The sequence below is a fragment of the Excalfactoria chinensis genome, chromosome 22, assembly GCF_039878825.1.
Source record: "Excalfactoria chinensis isolate bCotChi1 chromosome 22, bCotChi1.hap2, whole genome shotgun sequence".
Taxonomy (NCBI): domain Eukaryota; kingdom Metazoa; phylum Chordata; class Aves; order Galliformes; family Phasianidae; genus Excalfactoria; species Excalfactoria chinensis.
The window spans coordinates 3,256,581-3,281,642 of record NC_092846.1 but is presented as its reverse complement, the minus strand read 5'-3'; the positions used below and the strand labels follow the sequence as shown (position 1 = coordinate 3,281,642).

General features: G+C 48.6%; 1 protein-coding gene across 2 annotated transcripts; it reads right to left on the bottom strand.

Moving 5' to 3' along the window:
• Positions 1 to 270: 270 nt before the first annotated feature.
• FHL3 (four and a half LIM domains 3) lies at positions 271 to 24,900 on the bottom strand. Of its 2 annotated transcripts, none has more exons than XM_072355625.1 (6): positions 24,761 to 24,900; positions 3,251 to 3,435; positions 3,003 to 3,177; positions 2,239 to 2,408; positions 1,776 to 1,962; positions 271 to 1,639 (listed from the first exon to the last, which is right to left on the bottom strand). In XM_072355625.1, the coding sequence occupies exons 2-6, from the start codon at positions 3,404 to 3,406 to the stop codon at positions 1,488 to 1,490; spliced, it is 840 nt and encodes a 279-aa protein (XP_072211726.1). In that variant the 5' UTR covers positions 3,407 to 3,435; positions 24,761 to 24,900; the 3' UTR covers positions 271 to 1,487. The 2 variants fall into 2 exon arrangements, with proteins under 2 accessions (XP_072211726.1, XP_072211727.1); XM_072355626.1 differs by having other exon boundaries at positions 3,251 to 3,432; positions 24,761 to 24,860.
• Between the last annotated feature and the right edge of the window lie 162 nt (positions 24,901 to 25,062).

Here is a 25,062-nt window from a genome sequence, read left to right as displayed (position 1 = left end):
GGTAGGGATGTGATCAGCCACAAAGCATCACTGCTCTGGAGCTGCAGACTGACAGTGGGCACAGACAGGCAGCTGCTGTAGAGAGAAGGAGCTGCCATTCCTCTGCCCTCAGCCAGAGGGTCTGATGCAGCTGGTGGGGTTGGGTAAGAGGATGTAGGAGTGTGGTGGGGGATCAGCTCCACCCCCATATGGGGATAGGAATAGGGACAGGGCTGAGCATGGAGCTGTAGTACTGCTCTGTGCCTTCTGCTTTAAGAAACACACGGGAACGAGTGTCACTAAAATGTTTTATTATATAAAGCCTTAGGAAACATACACGAGGCTGACATTCAGGACACTTCCTTCTAGAGACTGCCCCAAGCACCTCAGAATAGCAAACACACAAACTCTGATTTGCCTGCGCCAAAGCTTTCAAACGAGGGCTCAACCAGGATCTGAACACAGAGTTAATAACACTTCAACATGCATAACTTTTTCTGCTCCTACTGAATCCTGGGCAGGGGGGAGAGTCCCTTCATCCCACAGCTGGTTACAGAATAACAGATAATCATGACAAAAGAATACAAAAGGAGGGGAAAAAAAACAACCCCAAAAACGAATAAACATCACAAGAAGATGACTTCAAGAGAAGTAAGGGTTAAAGCAGGAAAGCAGGGCTGGGGGAAGTGCCCCATGCAGGGCAGAGCAATGGGGATGCAGACTAAGCAGACAGCACAAGGTCCCCCTGCAGAGGAGCTCGGGGGGGGGAGGGCAGGGCCAGCCAAGCCACTGGGCAAGGCTGGATCAAACCCACGTGTGAGCCTTGAGACACCTCGTTTTGAACAGTTAAGGATAGTCAGGGGTTTGGTGCTCCAGCTCTACGAGTGCCTGAGCTCTGCTGCAGAGCCACGCTGAGCAAAGGGTGCAGCACATAGGTGGCAGAGTGGCTACAGGAATCCCATAGTGGTGACATGTGCTCATACTCCAGCCGGGTGTCCCCAAGCCTCCCAAATAGGGCAGAGAGCCCCGCATGCGCAGGTTGTGCAAGTCTAGGCTGCAACACCATCCACTGTGCACACCGCCAAGACCGGAGTGGGAGTTGCTGCCCTGCAGCACACAGGGCAGGGGAAAAAGAAGAATGAGTGCCGTGCTTAGGGGAGCAAATGCATGCTGCCAGCGTGCAGATCCAGCAGCCCTACACTGAAGCTGCTGCTGCTGCCCTTTGCTCAGCTCATGCCCAGTCAGACAGGAAGCAAAAAGAAAGAGTAAATAATGGGGATCTTGAAGCTCCTTTTCAATTTGATTTAGCTTTGGCTCTGCACAGAGCCACAGTGTAGCATACTCTAGCCTTCAAGGAGGGGCACAGGAACCTCCTGAACACACCATGGTTCGGGGTCAGCCCTCATCTCCTATGCTTTGCGCCTTACCCCTGCATTGCTGTCAAGGGTAACTGGCACAAAGACTCTGAAGAATAGAGAAAGCCCCTGCCCCACGGTGTTCTCCAAGGCTCATAGGTCGTTGCTGCAGTCGCGGCACAGGATCTCATCATTGTCAGGGATAAAGCCTTTCCCGACCAGCGAGGTGTCACAGCGGGCACAGTTAAAGCAGTTATGGTGCCAGTGACGATCCTCAAAGGAGATATATTTACCACCACCGAAGCCTGTGGGAGGGACAGAGCACAGCATTAAGACCCTCAGGGAGCAATTTGGACAAGCTGTCTGCACAGCTGGAGGTCTTGGTTCATCTCCATGGCCAGCCAGGAGGAAGTGCACTGTCCCTAAGGCCATCCTGCTCACCTGTGATGGGCTTTGTGCAGGCAGTGCACTTCTTGGCATAGAGGTTCCCAAAGCACTTGATGCAGTAGGGGTTGTCATCCTGGGAGGTGAACTGCTGGCCAGCCAGGGGGGTCATGCAGCCTGTGCAGACAAAACACTCCTTGTGCCACGGCTCGTCCCTGTAGGTCACTCCTCCCTTGGTCAGGGTCTGTGGGAAGAAAGCACATGTGTGACTCAGGGGCACTACCACACCTGAGCAGCCATCAGCCAGGGTGCTGGCACCTGAACCATTCTCTGATAGGGTGTGGAGAGAGCTGGTACACAGTCTGCCCATCCCTGGCACTGCTAGCATGGAGCAGCCTCTGACTGTGGCAGGGCTGGGTTGTGCAAGGGCACCCTGTCCTCTCAACCAGCAGATCCCCCTGCTTTGGGATCACGACCCCCCAGAGCAGGACCGTGGCTCAGCCTGCCATGCCAGACATACCTTTTTGCAGCGAGTGCAGCGAGGAGCGAACTTGCTCTCATAACAGGGGACACAGTAATAATCCTTCTTGTCTGGGATGAAGGATCGTGACCCGATGGGCTGCTGGCAGCTGCTGCATATGAAGCAGTGCTCATGCCAGGTTTGTCCGTTGTATTCCAGCTTGCGGGATCCTGCAAGAAGAGCTGTGCTCAGAGAGGCACTGGGGGACACTTATGCTCACACAGGACACAGAGGCTTTGCAGGACAATGCAGGGTCCTGCCCACCACGACAGAGTGGTGTGGGTGAGTGGGGCCATGCAGGCAGATAGGGGAGAAGCCCAGGAGCAGCAGCAGCCCCAAGTGGGGGCTGTAGCAACATTGCCCTGGCACCAATATGGCCACAGCAGAGCAGCCTGTTGTAACCCATATCTGCAGAATGCCAGAATGGCCAAGCAAAGGCACACCTTTGCCTCAGGCTATCTCCAGAGTCACTCACACGCCTTCAACCATTCCTTCCCTTTTTGTCAGCACATACCAGAAAATGCCCAGGAAACCCTTTGTTATCTCCTCCTCAGCTCACTTCCCCACAAGAAAGGGAAACAGACACAGTCAGGGCTGTGCTGATCACAGCCTGTTGTCCCACCAGACCGTGCCCAGCCCACGTTGTGCAGTGAAGGAGCAGTGGGAGGGCAGAAATTCAGCTCTCCACTCACTCCCCTGGCATCGGACCCTGCAGCCCCATGCAATGGGACTGGGAGCAAACCACAGTGCCTGCCCATTCCTACCTGGCATGACTGTCTTCTCACAGGCGATGCACTTGGAGGAGAACTCATTGCAGTAGCAGTCATTGCACAGCAGCTCCTCATCCTGGCAGGTGAAGGGTTCATCAGCCAGCGAGCGGTCACAGCGGAAGCAGCGGAAGCAGTGCTCGTGGTAATGGCGATCCTCATAGTACAGCTCCTGGAGAGGACAGTAGGATGAGATGGGGATGGGCACCTACAGACTGCACTGCCTGGTTTGTTCCTGTACTCACCCTGCAGTCGTGACCGATCAGCTCCTTGCACTCATCACAGGTATTGGCGAAGTGGGCATCGTAGCAGGGGATGCAGTATGGGCCATTGTCCATCTGGATGTACTTGCGCCCATACAAGGACTCCTTGCAGTTGTCGCAGTCAAAGCACTCGGTCATGGTGCCGGTCTGAGGGCTGCCTTCACCTGCTAAGAGAGCAGCAGAGTGCTTGCTCAGAGTTGCTTTGCACTGCCTGGGATGCGCCTGAAGTGCCCCATGTCCCCGAGACACAAGAACAGGACAGAAAACTGAGCTCTTGCAGCTCAACGTTCTCCCCAAATCTGCTCGTGGACAGCTGGGATGGATCTAACTACATGAGCACACAGAGAGATCCAGATGCGTGCACACAGGGAGCTCTGCACTGTTTGGCTCCTTGTTAGGAAACAAAGGGTAAATAAGGATCAAAAAAGAAAGATTTTTTTTCCACATGGGACAAGCCACCATGAGCCTCCTTCAGAGACCCCCACTGAGCCCCCCAAAGGCAGGACCCCTGCGGATGGCCCCAGGCTGCCGCGTCCCGATTGAGCTGCAGCATTCAGATCTGGAACAACTCCAGGACTTTAAAGCAGCTGCTCAGCAGGGGAGCTGGAATTGGGCACCTCACACTGCACCCGGCTGCAGTCATATCCCACCAAACCTCTTTGCATGTGTTGCTCCATGCATATGTTGCTCCAGCTACAAATTCTTTTCAGGGAGCAAGCAGAGGGGAGGGCATGTACTTCACAAGCAAGAGAGGTGTTTGGGATTTGCATGCCGATCTGAATCTGACATTGTTCCTTGCCCCGTCTTCTTGCAGGGAGGCAGGGTGCAGAATTCAGGTGCTTTCTTTGGATCATTAATTCCAGAACAAGAGCATCTTCCTGCTGTTTGGTTGAACCTGGTTATTCCTAAATATGGAATTCTCCGCTTGCAAATTCACACCCTTCTGTAATACCAGCTTGCTGTCAAGTGCAGACAAGCCCATGGAATTACATCTGAGCAGTCATGGCACAGCCACACACTGCAGCTCCCTCCAGGATCCCACTTGCTCCAGGAGAAGCCTTGCAGCTCCATCCCCAGCCCAGTGCCCAGGGGCTGGGAGCCCCCCACTTCATGCGTGCTGCCCTGAAGTTCCCCCCTGGGGCAGCAGCAATCCATTGGCGCAAGGCAGGATCTGCTCCAGACAGCTCTGAGTCAGGCAATGAGTTCCCCAGAGCTATTCTTGGTCAAGCTTCATGGCTCCCAGCTGTTGTGAAGCCTGGTATGTGCTGATAGCACTACTGGGGAATAAATCCAGCGTTCCCACATGGCTACGTGACCAGCAGACAGGGAAAAAAAGTCCCCATTCAGATGCTCATTACCCAGCTGCTGCCTGCCCCAGGGGACAGCTTCATCCCCACTGGCAGCACAGGGCTACAGCTCTGCCTCACAGCTCCCAGCCCAGCACTGGGATGGGGCTTTGTTCAAAAGAGCCAGGTAGGTGCTTGTGCCAGTGCTCCCCTTGTTGCCACAGCTCTGTCCCCAAGCACCCTCTCCCTTTGTGACACCCACACCCTTCAGTGCTCCCCCCTGCCACCCTGCTTGCCTTTCACTGCCGCAGCTACCTGGGACCTTTCTCTCTGGTGAAGAAAGGGAATGAAATTACCACTCTTCTCCTCCCAGCCCTGCTGAAGAGAAGAACTTTCCAAGGTGTGTCTGTAATAAAAGGGCCTCTAATAAGCACTCCTGCCCTGGGAACCATGATACCGCCAGGGCTTGGAGCTACTGTGTTTGCTTAATAGGCTGTGCTATCTCTGAGGTCCTAAAATATGGGGTCAGAGAACATCAGGAAACACGAGGCAAGGGAAAAAAAGGCTTGATGGGAGAAGCCTTGGCTTCTGTTGGTGATACTGTGGGGTTCAGGGTTGGCAGAGCCAAGCATCACATGGCTGAGGCTGCTGCGAGAGCACACAGGACCAGGCCCTGTGCTGCCTTTTGTAGAGAATAAAACCCAGGCCCAGGAAGTTTACTCAGAGTTATTTGACTTAGATAAGCTGCAAGGAAATGATCTGTTTGCTCTCTTTGTTCTGGTCATGCATGCAGCGTTGTGCAGCAGTGACAAATCCTGCACAACACCACAGCAGACTCCACATCTTCACCCACGGATGTGGTCACCAAGGCACAGAGAAAGGTGAGATAAAAGAAACACAACAAAGGAATAGGTCGAAAGTCCCCAGTTTCTTACTGTGATTGTAATGAGGACCCGAGAAATTGCTTCAATTTGTAAAGACAAGAAGTGGAGTTTTAAAATGCATTAAAAATCTGTCCTGGCTTTGGGACCCTTTAAATTGATGCTGAGACTTTTGGGCTGTCATCGTGCGTGCTAATCAGCATGTGCTGATACTCTGCAGTCTGCACCACCCTGTAAACACCAGTTGTGAGATAGGCTGGTGTCAGCAACGCCTCCAGACACCAACCAAGGTGTTGCCCCAACCTGATAGGATTCCAAAGAGCGTTCACCAACTCACCCATCCCAGGACAAGGGCTGCCAGACCTGGGGCACTCCTGCAGCTGTCCGAGGGCAGAAATAACAGCAGCTCTCTGCCTGCCAGCTGCCCACCCCATCCTTCTGCCTGACAGAGTTGTGCTCATAGAGGAAAGGAAGCTCAGTTTCTCGCCTGTGCCCAAGAACAAACAGCTTTGGCAACAAGAGCTCCCCTCGCAAACAATATTTAAAGTGTTCCGGGATGCAAACCTGATCAGCCTGGAACAGAGCTCAGAATAGCTGCACGTATGGGAAAGGTCAGCAGTTCGCCAAGGACGCACAGCAGAGGCTGCTTTCTAATTAGAGAGTACCAGGCACGTAACACCACGCCGGTGTCATTGTGCACAGCAACACCTCAGAGGGCTTAGCAACGGCCCCAGGAGATCGTTACATTCATTTTAGTGTCTTGGACTATTATGCAAAGAATAGGTCCGGGGCCAGACTTTCTGCTGCATGCAATCACTTTAGAGTTTAAGCCCTTTTGGAGTGAATTCAGGCTACCATGAGGTCTCACACACAACGTGAACCTACAGTCCTGTGTAACTCCATATGCCTTTGTTGCTCGTTGGCAGGTCACAACCAGCTGCTCCACCAGGCGACCCCAGAGCAACCCAACAAGGCTGTTCCCAGGGAAGCACTTAATCTTCCCAGGACACAGGAATAGAGCGGCCTTTATGTGTCAGGTTCCTGCCTCTCTCCTCACCCTGCCTGCTGCCCTGGTGCTTGCACTTCACACCTACAGGCACGTGGTGGGCACAGTGCAGTGCTGCAGGACAGGCTCCCATGTAAGGATGAAACCTCCTGGCGAGGCAGCTTTGGAAGATGGTCCTCAGCGTGCTTCGAGGTCAACAGAGGAGAACGCTCTTTGTTCCCCTTGGCTTTCCAGAACCATTATGGGTGCTGGAATCCGCGTGACATTGTTTCTGCCTCTCGTCCAACCCTAAAAGGGAAACCAGCTGCTCACTCATGGGAGCAGCGCCGGCCCTTGCATGAAGCTGTGGATTGAAAGGCGTCCCCCTTCCCACCTCTGGGAGCCACATGGGGATGGCTTTAGCCCCTCTGCTCCCAAACCTGTGAGCTGTAGGCCTGGGCCAGCAGTCCAGCATCCATGCTGCTGCTGGATGCTGCCTCCAGGTGAGAGCTGGGGGAGGCAAGAAGCTGCCAGGCATTTCACCAGCTAGATCTTGCCTGCACAGAGCCCCGCCTGCTCCAAGCATCCCTGAGTCACATCCTGCTCACAGCTGCACCTCCCAGCTCCATGGGCAGCCTGGAAGAGGCAGTGGACATCAGGAGCAGCAGAGTGTGAGCAGAGCCAACCTGCACCACTGGGGTGCTGTGCCCTGGTTTGCAGGCATCCAAAAACCTGCAGTATTGTTGCTTCTCCAAGCACAAGGAGACTGAATGCTGGTCTGGAACTCTGCAATGCATCCATCGAGATGGCTGCCACAGCTGTGAGGAAACACCCTGCACTGTACATGAGATCTGTGCCAGCAGAACTGAATTTTGCTCAGCACGGCAGGCAGCTTCTTGAAGCTTTGAGAGAAAGAAGCAGCAGAAATTGTTAAAGCATCTGACAAGGAATAAGGGCAGCCGAGGCTGTGCACAATTTTAATGCACTCTTTGAATGGTAAATTGAGGGTTCAGAAAAGACCTCACTGTGCAAAACCAGAGCCCATTGGCTCTTCCCAGCAGCTCTTATATGACCAAGATAAGTGCTCAGCTGTCCCACATATGGTCTGATCTTACCCAGATAATCTCACATGCTGACAAAGAGAAAGCCCCACACTGGTGGGTGCAACAAGAGGCACCCCAACAAGCAGAAAGGAAGCATCCTCATCAGTTTATACATAGTGACACAGCACACTGTGTTTGCTGTTATGTATTTTCCACACCAGCATCACTCTATGGAGGAGGAGAACAGACACAGCTTGAGGGAGCTCAGCCCTATCTCCACAAGGCCAGGATTCTCCTTTTATGCCTTCTTGCATCAGAATCAGTGATGCTGATTCCGGAAGCAAAATGCATGACTTAAGTACCCAGTGAATTCTGCTAGACCAGGCACACTTCAGAAGATCTGGAAAACAAATTATTTCCTAGTTGAGATTAATCGTTTGAACTACTGTAAGTAGTGAGCCAGATTCCCCAGGAAAATCAACACACTTTGAGAGACTGCATGCAGAACCTGCAGTTTGCACATGGGAATAGTCTCACCCTTGATGTGCTTAAAGACTTTCCAGCAGACCTGGGCAGGCTGGCAGAAGTCCTCCCTGCTCCAGAAGCTGCTATGCCCACAGGGACACAGTGGAACTGTCAGGACGTGCAGGGTTCTGAGGCACTCCAAGACACTGTTCTGGTTTCAGAGCACTACTGAGTTCATAGACCTTCATTCCTTGGTAATAAATTCCTCATTCTTTCTCTGAAGATAAGGAAACATAAAACTTTACTAACATGAATGGAAAACCTGCTGCTACTAAGTCAGGCTCTCACAAAGCAGCATCCCCATACAAGGTAATGGCACAAAGTTCTGAGCCAGTGTTTGTACACACTGTGACATTTGTCCTTTACAAAAAGAACCTCTTTTTAATGAGGCCACTCTGCAAGGGAATCCAACTTTCCACACCGCTGTGGAAAAGCGGGTGGGATGGCCTGAGATTCAACAAATCCTGCCTTGGGTGGAAGGCAGAGCTGCAAAGACCCACTTGGAACAAGCACCCTGTGTCATTCTGCTGGCATGGAAATCCAACGTTTCTTCAAGAGACCAGCTGTTAATCTTATTTAAAATGTATACAAAGTAAGCAAATTCTGTGCATGCAACAGGAAGTCAGGAATTGGAACCACTTGGCTTGCTTGGACCCCCATGATTCAATCGACCACTTAACTCAAGGAGGAAGTCCAAAAGCAGAGCAGTTAGATACAAACACATCAGAAACTCCTCCTGAGCAAAATGAAGTTTCATTTACCAGATGGTCAAGAAACATGGGGCTTCAAAACGTGCCTGGGGAGATTTCTGCTGGTCTCTGAAGAGGTTTAGGAGAGAGTGTGGCTCAAGCTCATCACTGAAGGTACCTGACCCTGCGCCACACCAACTGAGCCAGGGGAGGCCCCACTGGCAGCAGCTTGCAACAAGCACTGCTGCTGGAGGTGGTACTGGCTCCATGGTAGCAGCTGCAGACATGGCCAGGTTGACCATAATAGGAAGAAAGACACTGGAGCCAAGTTTCAGGGAGCGTGACCGAGCACGGGAGCTTCGGCGCGATCAGAGGAGATTCACTGCTTAGGGCAGTGATGGCTGGATGCTTAAAAAAAGCCTGAAAAAGGAGTAAGAATCAAGTGGGCAACTGCTTTCTGAATGCCATTTGAAAGAAGGGTATTCTCCTACTCGATTATGGGAACAGGGATACCAAAAACATGCATGCTGAGAGCACACACGGTCTTTAGACTTGCCTCGCTGAAGGCACCGTGTGGCTCAGCCACAGCACTGCTCCTGGAGTTGGCTTCATCGTCTCCCACTGAACTCCCAGCATGAGAATGTTCACAGTCCCTTCCTGCTTAGGGAGTCTTGGCCTCAACAGCATCAGCTGAAGTGCTATTAGGATAGATGGGCCTGGCCATTCCCGTTTGGAGAGCCTGCCAATAGCAAATCCACGCATTTCTTTAGTTTCCCCTTGTTTTCCTTTTTCAACTAGAAAATTAGGCAAGAATAAGGAATATATTTATTACGTAGGGCTGAATAAACCTTTCAGATGCACTGAGCAGACCATATGCTTACCACTGTCCTACTTGCAACAAGCAGTAATGCAAGAACACAAACAAACCCTAAAGATAGTCATCAAAACAAATTAACGGGCAGCAGCTGGCCTCCAGGCCCCAGGTTTCATACCAGGTCCAGGCAGGAGCTAATCTGGAAAGTGCCTGTTGCTTAGAGGTGGATTAATCTATCAGTAAGCCTCCTTTGCCCTTGTCGTTACAAAGTGATGGACAAGAAAAGGTGGTGGGGGATAGTAACTGGATGAGGGTTTAACTAGAAAGTCATAAAGAGGGTATATATAAATGCAGATGAAACTGCAAACTGGTGTTTGTGGGCTTCGTGTTACCTCGCTGTTGTTGCATGTGCTTTTCTTTCTCTGTGTGCTGTAGCCCTATCCCAGCCTATCAGGATCACAACGGGGCACCTGCGTGGAGGCAGAGTTCTCCACCAAACAAATGTATATCAAATATATGTCCACAGTAAGACCAGCAAACCAACCAGCCCCATATTTGTGCCACAAACTCAGCAGAACTCTGCAGCAGAGTGCAGGATGTCCTACACCTCCTAAAGGCAAAAACCCAGTGAGATCCATACAGCGCCCTGGCTGTAACAGGAACAAAAAGGGAGTCCCAAGGACCAAGCACACTGGAGGATAATAATCTAGCAGAGAACATTTAGTTTTGGACTGAACTGATTGATGCCCATAAAACCCAGCTGACTTGGTCCATGGCCACATAGATGCCTAACTGCGTATCCAACTGCAGGATGAAGGCTCCAGAAACAATGTTTCAAAATCTCTTTGCCCCAAGAAATAAAGGTCAAAACAAGTACACTACAACTCAAACATGAAAGCATGACAGGAAATGACTAACTGCACACTGAGGCCAACTTACCTTCGTCTTAGATCTACCCATTACACAAGGATCTTGCAATACAAACAGACACCACAGCTTCCATGCAGAAAAAAGAATCAGGCTGCTCGAGGTGCTTGCTTTGGGGTCTGTGCATCTCAGTGCAGACATCACTGCAAAATGAAGGCATTCTGCTTTATTTCCCTAATGTTCCCCTAGCTGTTTTCTTACATTGAGGATGAAGCCACTTTTAGTTCAGAAGCAATGAATAATTTAAATTTCTTTTTACAAAGCGTTTTGTAGTCCCTGAATAAAAGGTTACACCTCTGTTTTGCACAGGAGCCTCAAGCTTGCCTCTAAGCATGCATGCACATCGGCCCATGGACAGGCTGCAAGGGACAGATGCAGCCATGTGCATGCTTTGTGCACCTATGCTGAAAAGCAGTCCTGCATGGTCTGAGCCCAACCCTCATTAATCACCTTCACCTGTGAGCCTGGCAGCTCTTTTGTTGATTAAGGATCCAGTCAACTTCAGTTTTCGTTATTGATGTTTTTTTAATACACAAAGTAACTTTGATCTACAGGAGCAGGAAAAGACATCTAGAACAGACATCTTATTTAACACGCGCCTATTGCTTCAAGGGCAAAAGGATTTTCTTTTTCCTCCAGACCAAATTTGGACAAAATATTCTCTTTTGGAGTCAATTCCCTGTCTCCCAAGCTGGAGCATTCATAGTTAGTCTCCTACACATAACAGTGATGCTGAGGAAGGTGGATGGCACTGCATCTGCATACAAAACCAGCAGAGCAAAGCAAAAGCCAAGGTGATAGGGGAGACACTGCGCTGCCACTCACATGCCATGCAGCTGCCTTCTTGCTGTCTGATCGCCAGCCAGGGGCCTCTTTGCTTCTGCCCTCACTTCTTGTGCAACAGCCTGCAGTCCACAGTTACAGCTGCTGTGTCCCTCGCAAGCAAAGGCAATTACAGCTTTGTAACCCGCAGCATGTGAGCACTTCTAATTCTAGGGAAGGACTGAATCCTGGCAAAGGCAAACTGTCTCAGGTTACCATCCCAAGAAACACTCGCCTGTGGTCCGAAACACAACTAAGATCTTCTGTTGCCTGGGAGACGCTGCATGTGCCAGATGCAGCCGTCCCTAAAAAGGCAGCACTCCCAAGGACAGCAAGCCAAGCTAAGAAGGACATGGCACAGGAAGAGGGAGGTCTCCAGGAGCCATTCACCTGCCAATGTAGACATTAAGTTTCAACCTTCTGAAGCTAATGATCTCTCTGCTGGGTGATCTGGTCATCAATTGTCTCCTTGGTAAAGCACTTCTCACTTAGACCCTTTAAATTTAATCTGAAGTACCGCACATTTTCAGCTGCAGAAGTTGTGATTATTGTGTATTCTACATAAAACCTCTAAGAAATAACCCACTGCAAGCACTAAAAATAAATGTGCAGAAACCCACATAGTTTCCAGTTCCTGCCATACTTTGAGATGCAGTCTTTGGTGGTACTTCTGAAAGGGAAGACTTGCCACATTCAAAAGATACAGTGGGAGCAGCTATTATAAATGGGCACAAGCACTCACAAAATGAACCGTAAATGTCTCTGCATCACTAACACACTAAACATGGAGTTTCCTGTGTGTGGAGGAGCCCACCCCACAGCTGTACCACAGCCCCAAGTCCTGTTGCTGGTAGGAGCCACCACAAAAGCACTTTTGCTGACTGCCCAGAAACTCAAGAACAGCTGAAAAGCGCTCCTTTGCAGAACAAACACACAGAGATAAGAAAGAGCAACACTAACCAGCCTTTGATCCAGGCCTGTGGTTCATTCACAGAACCTCATAATCTTGCTTAAATCTGAGATTTACAAGGAGACCCACGTGAAACAGACTGAACAAAAAGGGAAACATCCAAACTTGGACTCTTTGAAACTTTTACATGAAGACTTCCACACAAAGAAGAGTTGATGTCTCAGCCCATGAAGCAGAGGTTGCAAAAGTACGTCCCATTTCTTTGGTGCAGAGGAGATGCTCCACACTCCTTCCCTGAAGGAAGAAGCAATAGCAAGCTGCTCTCTGACAAGAGTTGCAGACTTTCCACACATCGGGCTTCACTGCAGCAAGAAAACACCAGCAACACCCAACAAACCTCCCTCTGCTCTCCTCGTGGGTCAGACCAAAAACCAATCTACTCACAGTCAATGTGACCCAAGCTGGCAGAGCTTGGAACCCAAACCTCCAGGCTGTTGTTACCTTGCATTGTGGCAGTGAAGGATCTGTGCAGAGTCTGAGGATGTGCTGGGGCAGCTCCCACTGACTCACAGTGCAGGCGCTCACAGCAGGTGCAGTGCAAGGGACTCTGTCCTGTAAGTCAGCACCTCACTTGCAGAACACTCGAGTGCTCGCCCAGGAACAAAAGCAGCCACATCATAAACCAGAGGGTGACATCAGCACTGGGATTGCATTTCCTGCACAGGTTCAGATTTCATTACTTGTGACATGAAATTGGACTCTTACAATTCGAGTTACTCTGTATTTTCATAAAGGGCGCAGGAATCTCTGATTCCAATTTGTTGGATATAAATTGCTTCTCAATCTCCCGAAGACAGCGGCGCTCACTGATTTCCACTGGAAAGGGTCAGTGCAATTTGTACAGCACCATCCACTTGGGGCCCAGCTGTTCAAAATCCCTGGACTGCTCTTTTCCCTTCTTATTCCAAGTTCTGCTCTGCATCTCCTTCTGAAATTCAAGCTCATAGTTATCAAGGATCTGACAGCACGTATTTCATCACTCCTGGGTTGAGTCATTGTTTCGGAGCACAAAGCACGATGCAGTGTGTGCTTACGGTCCAACACCTCTGCCAACATGAAGTGCATTTCTGATTTTCCACATACAGCTGCTCAGGCTCTCCAAAAGCAACACATCCAAGACTTCTATACAAGTCCAACAGGCCAGAATTAATCTTCCTGTGCATTACACGATGTTTGCACAGGGTTGAGAAATACTAGAAATAAAAGTTCTCTTGGCTGAGTTACATGCAACACTGTGTACTTTCTGCTATTAATGACTTCAATAAGTACCTCTGACACTTCACATATTCCAGAAACCTCTTGTTTAGGCATCACAGCAGTTTTCTCAGTAGGAAAGTGTTCACTGAGTTAAAGGTAGCCACTGAAATGTCTTAGATTTTAATTACTGTCTTTTCTATTTGAAGTTTTATTTTCTTGGAAGAGAGGTAGGTAGTAACTAACCCTCACCCAGGACACAAGCTGAAGATTAGTTTGCTTGGAAGGTGGTTTAGCTCCCTGGCATCCCGTCACAAACAACACAAATACATATGGTGACCCAGTGCAAGACCATAAACACCAGAGTGCTCAGTTTCCACAGATCTGACATCCCATTCCTCTCACAGGATTCTTGCTTGGTCAGTTCCCCAGCAGCTGTCACCAGCAGGAGCACTACTTACCCTTACAACACCTGCAGGGCACGGAGCTATTTTATCTCCCTCCTGGGATTTGCACCTCAAAGGTTTTTGGCACAAGGCAAACTTGGCAGAGCTAAAAAAGGAACCAGGATCTACACTGCTGGCCAGCAATGGAACCAGAAAGCTTCCTTCTCCTCCTGAGATGCAACAGCATGGAAAACATGACGTCCACTCATGCATGCTACAGACCTATATCCAAACAGAGCCCACAAACTGTTCTCTTTGTGAGAAGCAGGGGGGAAAGAAAGGTTGAGGTGAGCAGACCCAGCACTGTGCCTGAACCTGGGCTCCAGACCTTTCATCCGAGCAATGAGGAGTCTTTGTGTGCAGCTCCCAGCACTGGAACTTTGGGCTTTCAAAGCAAGAAGTTGGAAGACAGCACCACAGCAATGCAGCACACAGAGCTACGCCCCAGTTCAGACCGTGTTAAGACTTAAGAGCCATTAAAACCATTTCTTCCTTAACCGAGGGCAGTGGAATTCCAAGGTGAGGTCAAAAACCCAACAAAAGCAGCTCGGGGCAGTGCCTGGGAGATCCACTCTGACAATAGTGCTCAGAGACAGCTCCGGGTCTCCTCCCTGTTGTTTTTTCACCACCCTTGTATCCTAAGCGCTATGTAGGAATCCTGCCATCAGCTGTGGACCTCAAAGAGGAATTTCTGTCCTTTCAGACAGACATTTACATTGTTATTTCCTTTCTTTTGGTTCATTAGAAGAGCCTGAAAAAAAACCGACCCTGAAACAAGACTTTTCTCCCCTGTAACACTGAGCTACTGATAAACTGTTTTGGTAGGAAACAGCATGATCTGCAGCCACCATCCAAACTGCAAGAGAAATTACTGAACCTCAAACATACTCACACAAGGGAAATCCTGTGGGCTTGGATCATATGAGAAACAAGGTTGCTTTAAAACTACAGGAACAACACATGTCCCGAATGGGCTCTGCACTGCAAAGACACAGTTTGAAAAATCAACTGCCAGTTGTTTCTGCTATTTGCATTTTACATTAAGAAATCCCCCCAAAGACTTCAGGAGCCAGAGCTCAGCCTGGAAAGGATTTTTACGGTTGCATTGCAAACACACAGAAAGCAGGGATCTCAAATGGAAAGAGGCCATTACAGCAGACATCACTCCCTGGCTCTGCCTGGAGCAGCTGGGATGATCTCTCCAGGTAACCAAATTACTGCTACTAAAACCCATGTTGATATTGAAAGAAATCTGAAGAAGATGCCAAGTCATCACTCTTCTTCCCATGTAACAAGATAAGAGCCACGTTAATTTAAGAGTTTCTAAGTAAGCACTTGAAATTAGAGTAAACAGATTTTAAATATCGAGACCCTATTTACATTCCAGTGTAATAATTAAATATTTAATATCTTGTGGTTCCAGCATTCTAGGTTTTTCTAAGCACTGAAATATTTCGTCATGTAAAAAACATCTGTAGCAGCTGGAAGACATCAATTTGGCTTACAGAGATTTGTTAGTTTAAATGCACATAAATAAAACGCTCTAAAATGAGCGCCAAAAAGCTAACACTGCTTCGTTTAATTTTATTAGGGTGCTTAGTGAATAATGTTTAATACTGGCAGGGTACATCAGATCCTACAGTGGCACAAATGCACACAGCTATCTGTTAACTAAAACAAGCCTTGTGTTTAGTTAGAGCTTGTTTGCATTGACTCACCCGAATCATGCAGAGCAATAGGAAAACCAGCCTGCTAATAGTTGAATCCCACTTGTGTTCTTTCTCCTAGTTCCCCAGCACTGAAATCTATCTTACAAAAACAAGGCAAGATGAAACTACTCTTCTGAGCTGGGGTTCAGATACACATGGCACAGAACACCAGTGTCTGTGCGTGCCTTTTCTCCCCCAAGAAGCTCCTGCCTAATCTTAGTGCAGCGCTTTAAAAATAAATCAAGTAAACAAGGGGCACTGCTGAGATCATAAAAGGAAGTTGAATTTGGCTTCGTACGCACATGGATCACCTTTCTGGGCAACAGTTTGCAAAGGGTTATTTATTAGCCACTCATTTTACTTCTGCTGGAAGATGCTGAGGCTTTAAGTGAAGTTCCTGCAGAGCACGCAGCAGCATTCAGCATTCGCTCAGCTAAGAGTTAAATCACTGCAGCTCTCCCATGACTTGAAGATTATGGGTGTAGGAAAAGGGAATGCTCAGCAAGGGGAACTTTCAGCAGCCACCACCAAACTGTGGTTAAAACAGACACCAATGACTCCATTCAGCTCCCAAACCTCAGACAGTTTCCATTTTCTCAATAACAAAGCATTTTTGTGGGGTGAGGTAACAGGCCTCCATCTGCCAGGTCTAACTCTGCTATGATTCCTTCCGAATGTGGCTGAGTGAGGCCCTGGGGCCAGCAAGCACAAGGCTGGAGTCCCACACACCCAGGGACAAAGGGACAGACGTTGAGAAGAGCCTCCTGGGACTGTCCCACTGGTTCTGCTGGGAGATGGTTGCAATAAGAGCCTCAGATGGGCCCCAAGCAGAGCACAGCTGGAGGGCTCCAGAGACTGAGGAAGGAGAGAGACTTTTCAGTGAGCCTGGGCTGGAGCAGAAGGCAGACGGATGCTGGGGGTTCAGCAGTCAGCCATCCATCACACGCAGTCAGACACATGGAGCATGGGGGTTTGGAAGCGATGCGGGTCTCTGAGCACACATTATAAGACAAAGCACAAACAGGGATGTAGCCTCCCCACAATAAAATGCTTAAGGGACCACTGCACAGGCAGGGCTGTTCCTTCCACACCAAACTGCTGAGCCTCAAAACAGAGGGCAAGAAGGATTTTGGTTCCGCTCTTAATTTGTTTCTCCATTTGGCAGCTAATATACATCCCAGCATCTCAGTTCCAGGAGCACCGAGCACCTTTCGTTTCACTCCAGCTCAGCTCTTATAAGCAGACCCTTCATACAGTCCCATGCAGTCCCTCAAAGCCTCCCATTAGGACCTCTGTGCCCAGTTCTTTCCCAACTCTTGAAGTTTGGCCATCCACCCTGTGTAAGGATGGAGAACACACAGCTCCAGGCTCCCTTGTGCAAAGGTAAAACACTCAGAACAGCGTGGCAGTGAGTATGGCTGAGCTTGAGGGGACAGCTGGCTCCACAGCATGCAACATCAGGAAAGGAACTTTATGGAGTATGTCAATCTTCTGATCTTCTGTTATGTTCTTTTTTCTCCCCCTCTGTCCCTGCATATAGAAGTCTTTAAAAAGCAATGCAGGAAATTGTGCCAGACACAGCAGCAGCTGGTGCGAATGGATGAGCAGCAACTTGGGCAGTTCAGAACATCCCGAACCCAGCTCAGCTCCAACTTGTGTAAATAGCACCGCCAAGGGCTCTTATTTGCCCCACTCGGAGCCCTCATTCTGCCTATGTGACAGATGGCAGCTGAGCACAAGTTTTAAGAATGACAATTGAGAAGGATTAAGAAATATTTACAGAAAATCCATCCTGATTGCATTATTTTAGTCTGGTACGTCAGGTTTTATATTTACAAGGACAACAACAAAGATTCCCAAGCTGAAACTGCCTCAAAGCCATTTTGCGCAAATTTAATTGAAATACACAACCTTCAGATCTCTGCCATTACTGCAATACAAAGAATCAATGAGGACAGAAATAACCAACAAACCTGTAAAAACACATGGAGCAGCTCCAGCTTTCCTCTCAACTCACCCGCAACCCAAATTGAGCAACTTGCTAATTAGAGAAACTTCACTCCCAGAAACACCAATGTGCTTAACCTTAACCCTTATTTCTGCAGGTCAGACAACCTCCATTTCATGCATTGATGCAAGTCAAGGAGGAGCTTCCTAATGTCAGAAAATACTGAACATACTTCCAGCTCTGCAGTTGCTTTCCTGACTGGTTGTGCCACCTATATGTCCAAAGTCTTCCCACCATCTAAAGCAAAGGCAATTCTTCAGTTGGTTTAATGAGAGCCTTTGCATTGTTGCAGCTGTTTGTCTTGAAGCTTTGAAGACGTTAACAGTGATGTCATTGCTGCCTGGTTTAATAGAAGGTACCCAACTGGATACCTGGAGAACTCAGCCAGCAAGCAGCTCGCTGGTCTTTCCCAGCCATAGCAAGACATCTCCCAAGTCTTCCTCTGAAGAACGCTGCTGTCACATCTCAGAAATCCACACTGCTAATACTAGCCTGTGCACAAGGTCAGCCAAAGAGGACTTCCATCAAAGATGGGTTCTGCTGGAGAAAGCTCCCTGGAGACAGTAAGAATAGCACACTTGATCCCAGATGGCAACAACATGCAGTGCACATTTCCAGCAAATACAGGGATGGGGCAGAGGACTGTGCAAACTGACCAAAGGCCGCCCTGCTCTCTGCCATCTGCTCACTAGATGCAGGACCCTCAGATGAGGCCTTTGGGAAAGGTCAGCAGAGGCTTAAAGACTCTCAAGATGTTGCTTTTGTTCTCACTGTCAGCTTCTCAATTCCTTTGTTAAAAGATACGGATCTCTCTGTAAGGCAGCTATTTGGAGCCAAGAGTTTAGATATTATTGCAAAACATATGCTTAAAAGAGACTGGAAATGATGTTGGCAGTGATACAGAGGGGAGCGAAGCTCAGCTTTGGGTCAAAACAAAAAAAAATAAATCTAAGCTAGTAAGCAATTCCCATGTGATGGCTTAGAAGAGCCAGCAAAAGCTTCTTCTAGAAAGAAAACAATGCTGTGAGAATGAAGCTAACAAGAGCTGGCTCTTGGAAAAATAAAACGGCCAGTAATAAGCCAGAGTATTGCCAACAGCACATATCCAAGAGAATCATTCTGGGAAACCAGCTCAAGTCGTTGCACTGGAGAGCCCTGAGGGACTAGGGACCTTGAGGCTAAATGCTGGCAAATTGCTTCATCAGTTAAGGTTGGTTTCAGGGTTTTCTACTGCGTAAGAATAATTTGTTTTAGCCTACAGGTCTCTACAGAGCAACGGGTGAATTCAGGCTGCTTCCTCTGGGAAGGGAAACGAGGTGCTCAGCAAAGCCCTGCCCACATGGGACAGTTTTAGGTTTCCCACCACCACCAACATCGCTTCAGCTCACCCTGTCAGCTTGGCTCTGCATTACCCCTCATGCCCCTCTGGGCCACTTACCTGCTGGGAACCCCCCCCAGCTTGTGCCAGCTCTCCATCAGCAAGAGTTGTCACAAAAATAGGATTGCTGTGCCTCCATAAAAGCATATTCTGGAGACTCATTTACCCCAAATGGACGTAGTCAGAGCAATTATTCTGATGAAGCTTGTTTTCCAGAGGAACGAAGAGGAGACCTTGCTCTGTCTATCTCTGAGAGAGATTAGCTAATCCATCAGGAAAGAGACATACTGATGCAGAGAGATAACGGCAAGGCTTTTGTCTGAGGTCTTCTCTTTCATTTCCAGTCCACTTACTCAGACACAGGAATATGCAGAGTACAGAAGACAACAAACAGGATCTCTAAATGTTTGCTAGCAGAGAAAAATCCTACACTGGCAGGGGATGGCGAGGCACTACCTAACGATCTTCCTCCTCTTCCAACCCCTTCTCTGATTCATGTTGCCATCTTCCTTCCAATTGACCTAAATAACATGTTCAGGCAGCCCTGGAAGTATTTCCGCCCCATACTTCAATAGCAGCAAGATCTCCACATCTGGAAAGGGCATTGCTCAGGGAAGTCACACCACAGGTGGCTTCAGAGTGCATTTCCCAAGAAAGGACGAGAAATCACCCTGTCTTGTCTCATTGCACCAGTAAGGCTTCCTGGCTGCAGGGGAACAAAAGTTGCCCAGAAGCACAGAAAACAATTGCGCTGCTTGCGCCCAAGCCCCAGCTAATCTGAACAATGTGGGCAGAGTATTCAATTACCTCATTTCCAGGTGTGCTGTCAGCCTGAACCACAACTGGCTTGGGATGAAAGAGGAAAAGCTGCTCCTAGATCTGGACTTGTCTGCATCATTTATGGTAATTATTGCCCAGCAGCTTGTAATCTTTTCATGTCAAATCGCACTCTCAGCCCTTGGTCTCTCTACAAACTTTTGATGCCAGAAGAGGCTGAAGATCAGAGTGCAGGACCCACCAGGACAGCAGGCACTAAATCCTCAGCCACAGAAAGGAAAGCAAAGTAAGCTACACTACAAGGACCTGGGCAGTTCAGTCAGCTTCAGACACAAAGAGATTACATGTACTAGCAACATCCAAGTACTTGAAGCAGATGCGTGTCCAAACACTTATTCTACCTGCCCAGCTATTCACTTCAACTCCTGTAAAAGAACATAGCATTCCATGGGAATCACAGGAATACAGGGAGAATCCAACCCCTATCTCTACATGGTTGTTTCATGCTGCGTTTTTTTGACCCCCTCCAAACCTCTTTCTTTACCATGAGTTCAAGTATTTGTAATAACCCTGTAGATATCCCACCTCTTTGCAGCACCCCAGACTTCTGGTCAACATGTTATCTTGCAGCAATGGCCTTCACACACTGCACTGAGTAAAAGTAAAAAAATAAATCCATTGACAATGCATTTCTTGTCTACAAGGAAATGTATTGTTGGAGAATACAGGAAAGGCTTCCAGAGACGACACATGGATCCTGGGAGATCAATTTCTTCTTCAAAGTTCTCCTATACAGTAGAAAGGAAGTATACTTGATCTGTACCACCTCATTTTCAGGTAAACTGAGCTTCAAAAACTAAAGGAGTAAACAAGCAAGCAAAACCCACACATCTTTGTGCTGCAGCATGACTGTTTAGTCCATAACAGCTAGACTGTATCTTTTATCTCTACATTTTTTTATTAGCTCCTGTTTACTTTGGCTGCACATCCAAGCAGTCATTTAACCAGGGTGAGAGAGGAAAATCTTGGACTCTTAACAATGGCCAAGCAGTTTAATCTGCCACTGGGGACAATGACTTGCCTCCTATTGGTGTTTAGTACTGGCAGGGTCAAGTGTAACATGTGGTGAAGGAAGCACTAGGGAAGCAGATCTGCAGCCATTCCATCAACACCGAGCATTTCCTTGAGCTATTCAGAGGTCCCTTTCCTCCTTGTGAGCAGAGAATGGCTCCAGCTGTTTAGTCACCTGCACTGGCTTCTCTGCTCACAGGATTTATGAACTTAGGGGCTGCTAACAGCTCAGGTTGGATGCAGCACATTCCTCTGGCTTACAGCTTAGATGCTCAGAACCCAGCTAGGAAGCAGTTAAGATTATGTCCTTGGATGGTGCTGGAAGCTGATTTACGCTCCTGAACTTGAGTGGCACTGGGCAGGCTGGTCATAAACGTCACCTAGTTTTTGTCCAGCAATGACTCCAATCAGAAGGGGCTGATTTAAGGATTGTTTTTTAATGAGAAAATTTCAAAGTATAAAAATAAGTCTCAAACTTGCAAGCCTGTTACCATGTGCAGTGATACATTCAAAGCCAAATCAGAAAGCCAAAGGGATGCTGCACTAAGAGCAAGAACATGGATTTAGGATCGCTATTGCACTGCTGTTTAGATCCCCTGCTAAACTATTTCCACATAACTCTCAATTAAGAATTTTAAGACTATTAGCTTACTCCTAATGTCCTTGTCCTGCTTCATCCCAGAGTAACACTATCCCTTCAGCGTGTTCCTATTGACTAAGGGCAGAATCATTTGTTAAAGCTGTCCTCCGTTTAGCAAACACCAACAGACACCGAGTGACTCACGCAGCAGAGGCAATTCTGCAAGGATGAAGTACAGGAAGGTGGAAGCCATGTGGCATTCTTCAGTTTCCCTTCTTTTTGCAATCGGACCCTTGATATTTTCTTCGACAGGAAAACTGACACTCCCCCTTCCCTGTAAACTGCTGACAATTGTATTTTACACCTGGCAAAGCCAGAGCAAAACGGAAGGAAAAGAAGAAACAAAGAACAAGGACTTTTCTCAGCAACTACATCTCCCTAGAATGGAACATTTTTCTTTCTGACTGCTGCTGAACACACACGTTACTTATTAATGGATAAAGTTCAGTAACTACCCATTAGTCATTACAATAAATGCCACCTCTCCTCCACTGAGCACCTACAGCACAGAGCGCACTGCTGAGCCACCAAACCCAGCATCCCCACCAGAACCTGCAAAGCTGAGCAGCTGAACCCCTTCACTTGCAAACTCCCAGCCCTTGCCCCTGAACATCGTAGGCTTCAGAAGCAAGCCTAAGCTCTCAGCAGTAACTAGAAGATTAAATAATATTGATAACGTTTCCCTGCCCTCTGACCGTTGCTCTTTCCCTTTCCTTCTTATTTTCTCCTCCATTTACATTTGTTCTGATGGTACCAACAGACAAAATGTTGCTGTCTCTTGATTTTTTTCCAGCCAGGGTCACAAAATTGCAGCTGTATCAGCAGAAAGAGTCAAAGCCCTATAAGGAATGAGGAGCCACGGGTGGAAAGCTGAGCAGAAGTGGCAGTGCCAGAGCAAGCTAGTACTCTGCAGTGGGCACAGGCAGAGGGTGTCAACCAGGGATACCAAACAGCAGGGGAGAAATGACTTCCTTATATGAGCAATTACCAGAAATTATGAAGCTGTTTGTCCAGTAAAAAAGCTTGGCTTCCATTCAGACCAAGCAGCCAGTCAGTCCCCAGTTTTCTGTAAATATATATATTTGTCTATGGAAACTTTCTGACATGAAAGGTGAAGCAGAGGAAAAAAAGGTTTATACTCGTGTCTCTCCTGAGGCTACTGATGCAATTAGGGTTCTTCAAGCATGACCTCATGCAAGCTAAGCACAGCGAAAATCCCGCAGACACGAGCAAGAACCCCAGCAGGCCACTGTGAAAACCTTGTGTGTCACTGCTGTGATTACCATAAAAGTCCCTTTCCTGGGAGAGGGGGAGCAGGAATCATTTGAGCACTAAGAATAACCAATTTGTTCCATTTTCCTGCTAGTACTGCAGAAAACAGCGGGTCATGTAACAGCATCAGCCAGGCTACAACTGGGAACGCAGCAGAAAGCATCTTGCCTCATAGCACAAGCAATAGAGCGAATCCTGGCTGTGAACTATACCAAGCGCTTCCAAAAGTGGTGCACTGGGAATTCCAGTAACCTGCCCACAGAGGAGTTCTTCCCGAGTCTGATGTTTAAAGGTTCATTGCTGACTCGAAGCTGCCACATCCAAAACATGTACGATCACTGAGCTTCTACCCCTCAGAAACCTACTGCCCTGTGACCACTATCTACAGCCACAGGAGGCTTGTGCTCTATAGGAAAAAAAAACACGTGTGAGGAGGGCAATTGCCTTCCTTCCCCATGGGGACCCTTGGAGCTCCGAGCCCCCAGCTGGAGCCGTGTCCTCAATCAGTGTGGCTGCTTCAGAGCCTGTTCTCAAACCAACTGCAGCATAAACAGGAAGCTGAGCTGACAGCAGACGTGCTACAGATGGCTGCAAATCCTTCCTAGGGAACAGCAGTGACCTCCCACCCTCCTACAGACCCAGCAACCAGTCTGGCCTTCAGCACACAAGCTCTACATATGCTGTTCTGAAGACAGGGGAGATGCTCAGGTTTTTCCACCAAGAGACACCCAACATGGAGCAACAGTGGTGCCCCAGCAGCTGGGACTGTGGAACTGGGACTGAATCCTGCTGGGGAACTGGAGATATTTCCAAGCACCGCCCTGCCTTCAGTTGTGGCAGGGCTGTGTCACCAACCTTAAAAGTATACCAAATTACAGTCCTATAGCTGGTAAGAATGAAACCAGAGCTCTCCACTCTGAGCTATTATAACTTCTAAGGAAGAAGAGAGCAAGAGAAGGAAGAAACCATATGGTTTCCATCCCAGGAAAAGAATGGCACAGAAAATAAGATGGGAGGAACAGTCAGACTTCCCTTTCCCTGCCACCCTGCTGATGGCGCATCAGGAAGTAAAACCACATTTTGACAAAGCAAATTAGGGAAATAAATTAGGCAGTTTTAAACACCTTTGTTAAAACCAGGATAATATTATATTGTTTCGAAGGCAGGTTTTTAACAACTGGAGGCTCCTGAGGAAATATACAAGAAAAAGCTTCACAAAAGGGAACAGAAGAGGAATATTTGATAGTCACATACTCATAGCAGCTAAAAGAGCCATAGGTTTCTAAAGCCACCCTGGACAGGGTATTTACCTGTGCTCCTATTTTTGATTTGGAAACGTTCATGAATTTCAAAGCAGGGAAACAATGAATGTCTGAAACTCCAATTAAGCAGAGAAACCCCAGCAGCAAAACCTGCACTATGAAGATGAGAAACCAGCACCAGGTGCCATCTCCTTCAACTAACGTGCCTTCATCCAGGCTAACTGTAAGCTACATCCAATATTCCCATCAATTCTCACAACAGAGAGAAACTCATTAACGTAACCACAAGATACATAAAGCTGGAAACCAAACCGGAAAACCTTACCTGTAAGGAAACATAACGAGCTGAAACCAAATCATGTTCAGTCAAAAGGCGTTTAGCAACGACAAGGAGCCGCCTGACAAAGCAGCGACGTGCCAGCTGTGACTGCTGGAGGTTTTGTTTAACAGAAGAAAGCGGAGTTTTACCCCGGGACTCGCTGCACACAGAACATTCCTCTATAGCGAATCTGAGCGTTTCCTTTTGCTTTGCTTTAGAGTTTATCGGCCGGGTAAAGTTTCAGCTCTTTCCACAATGAAATGCAGCTTAAGCACCGCATCTTTACAGCCTAGCAAAGGGACGCGACGGAATGACTTCATTTAGGCTTTCAATAGAACAAAACCCACCGAGTTGATCCGAGGGGGCTCCCTATGGGGCGATGCAAACTCCATACAGATACAAGCCCTACACAGATGCTCACCCCTCATCCCCCCACACAGCCGTACTGGGGGCTGAGAGCCCCCCCAGACCTACCTGCTCACCGTCCCACTCTTCGTCCCGGCGCCGGGCTGCGCTGGGCACAGCTCTACTTTGCTCTGCTCCTCTGCACTAAGCACGGCCCCGCCCGGCCCGGGGCGGAGCGCAGCTGAGGGGCGGTGGGTTGGGCCGGGCCGGGGGCGGTGGGCACAGCAGCACGGAGCCGCCCCGTAGCGGTGTAGGGAGGGGGCTGGGAAGCAGGGCAGGCCCTGCAACGGGGGAGGCCTGGAGCTCCGATAGCCCACGGGCACGGCGCTGCGGGGCCTTCATAGCGCTGGGTGAGAACGGCTTCTGCCCGG

Excerpts from the sequence above, each read along its gene's own strand:
- FHL3 (XM_072355625.1), bottom strand. The coding sequence starts at position 3,406 with ATGACCGAGTGCTTTGACTGCGACAACTGCAAGGAGTCCTTGTATGGG. Across the intron at positions 2,409-3,002 it reads TGAGAAGACAGTCATGCCAG|GATCCCGCAAGCTGGAATAC; the intron begins GTAGGAATGGGC and ends CTCTTCTTGCAG. Across the intron at positions 1,963-2,238 it reads GCTGCACTCGCTGCAAAAAG|ACCCTGACCAAGGGAGGAGT; the intron begins GTATGTCTGGCA and ends TTCTTCCCACAG.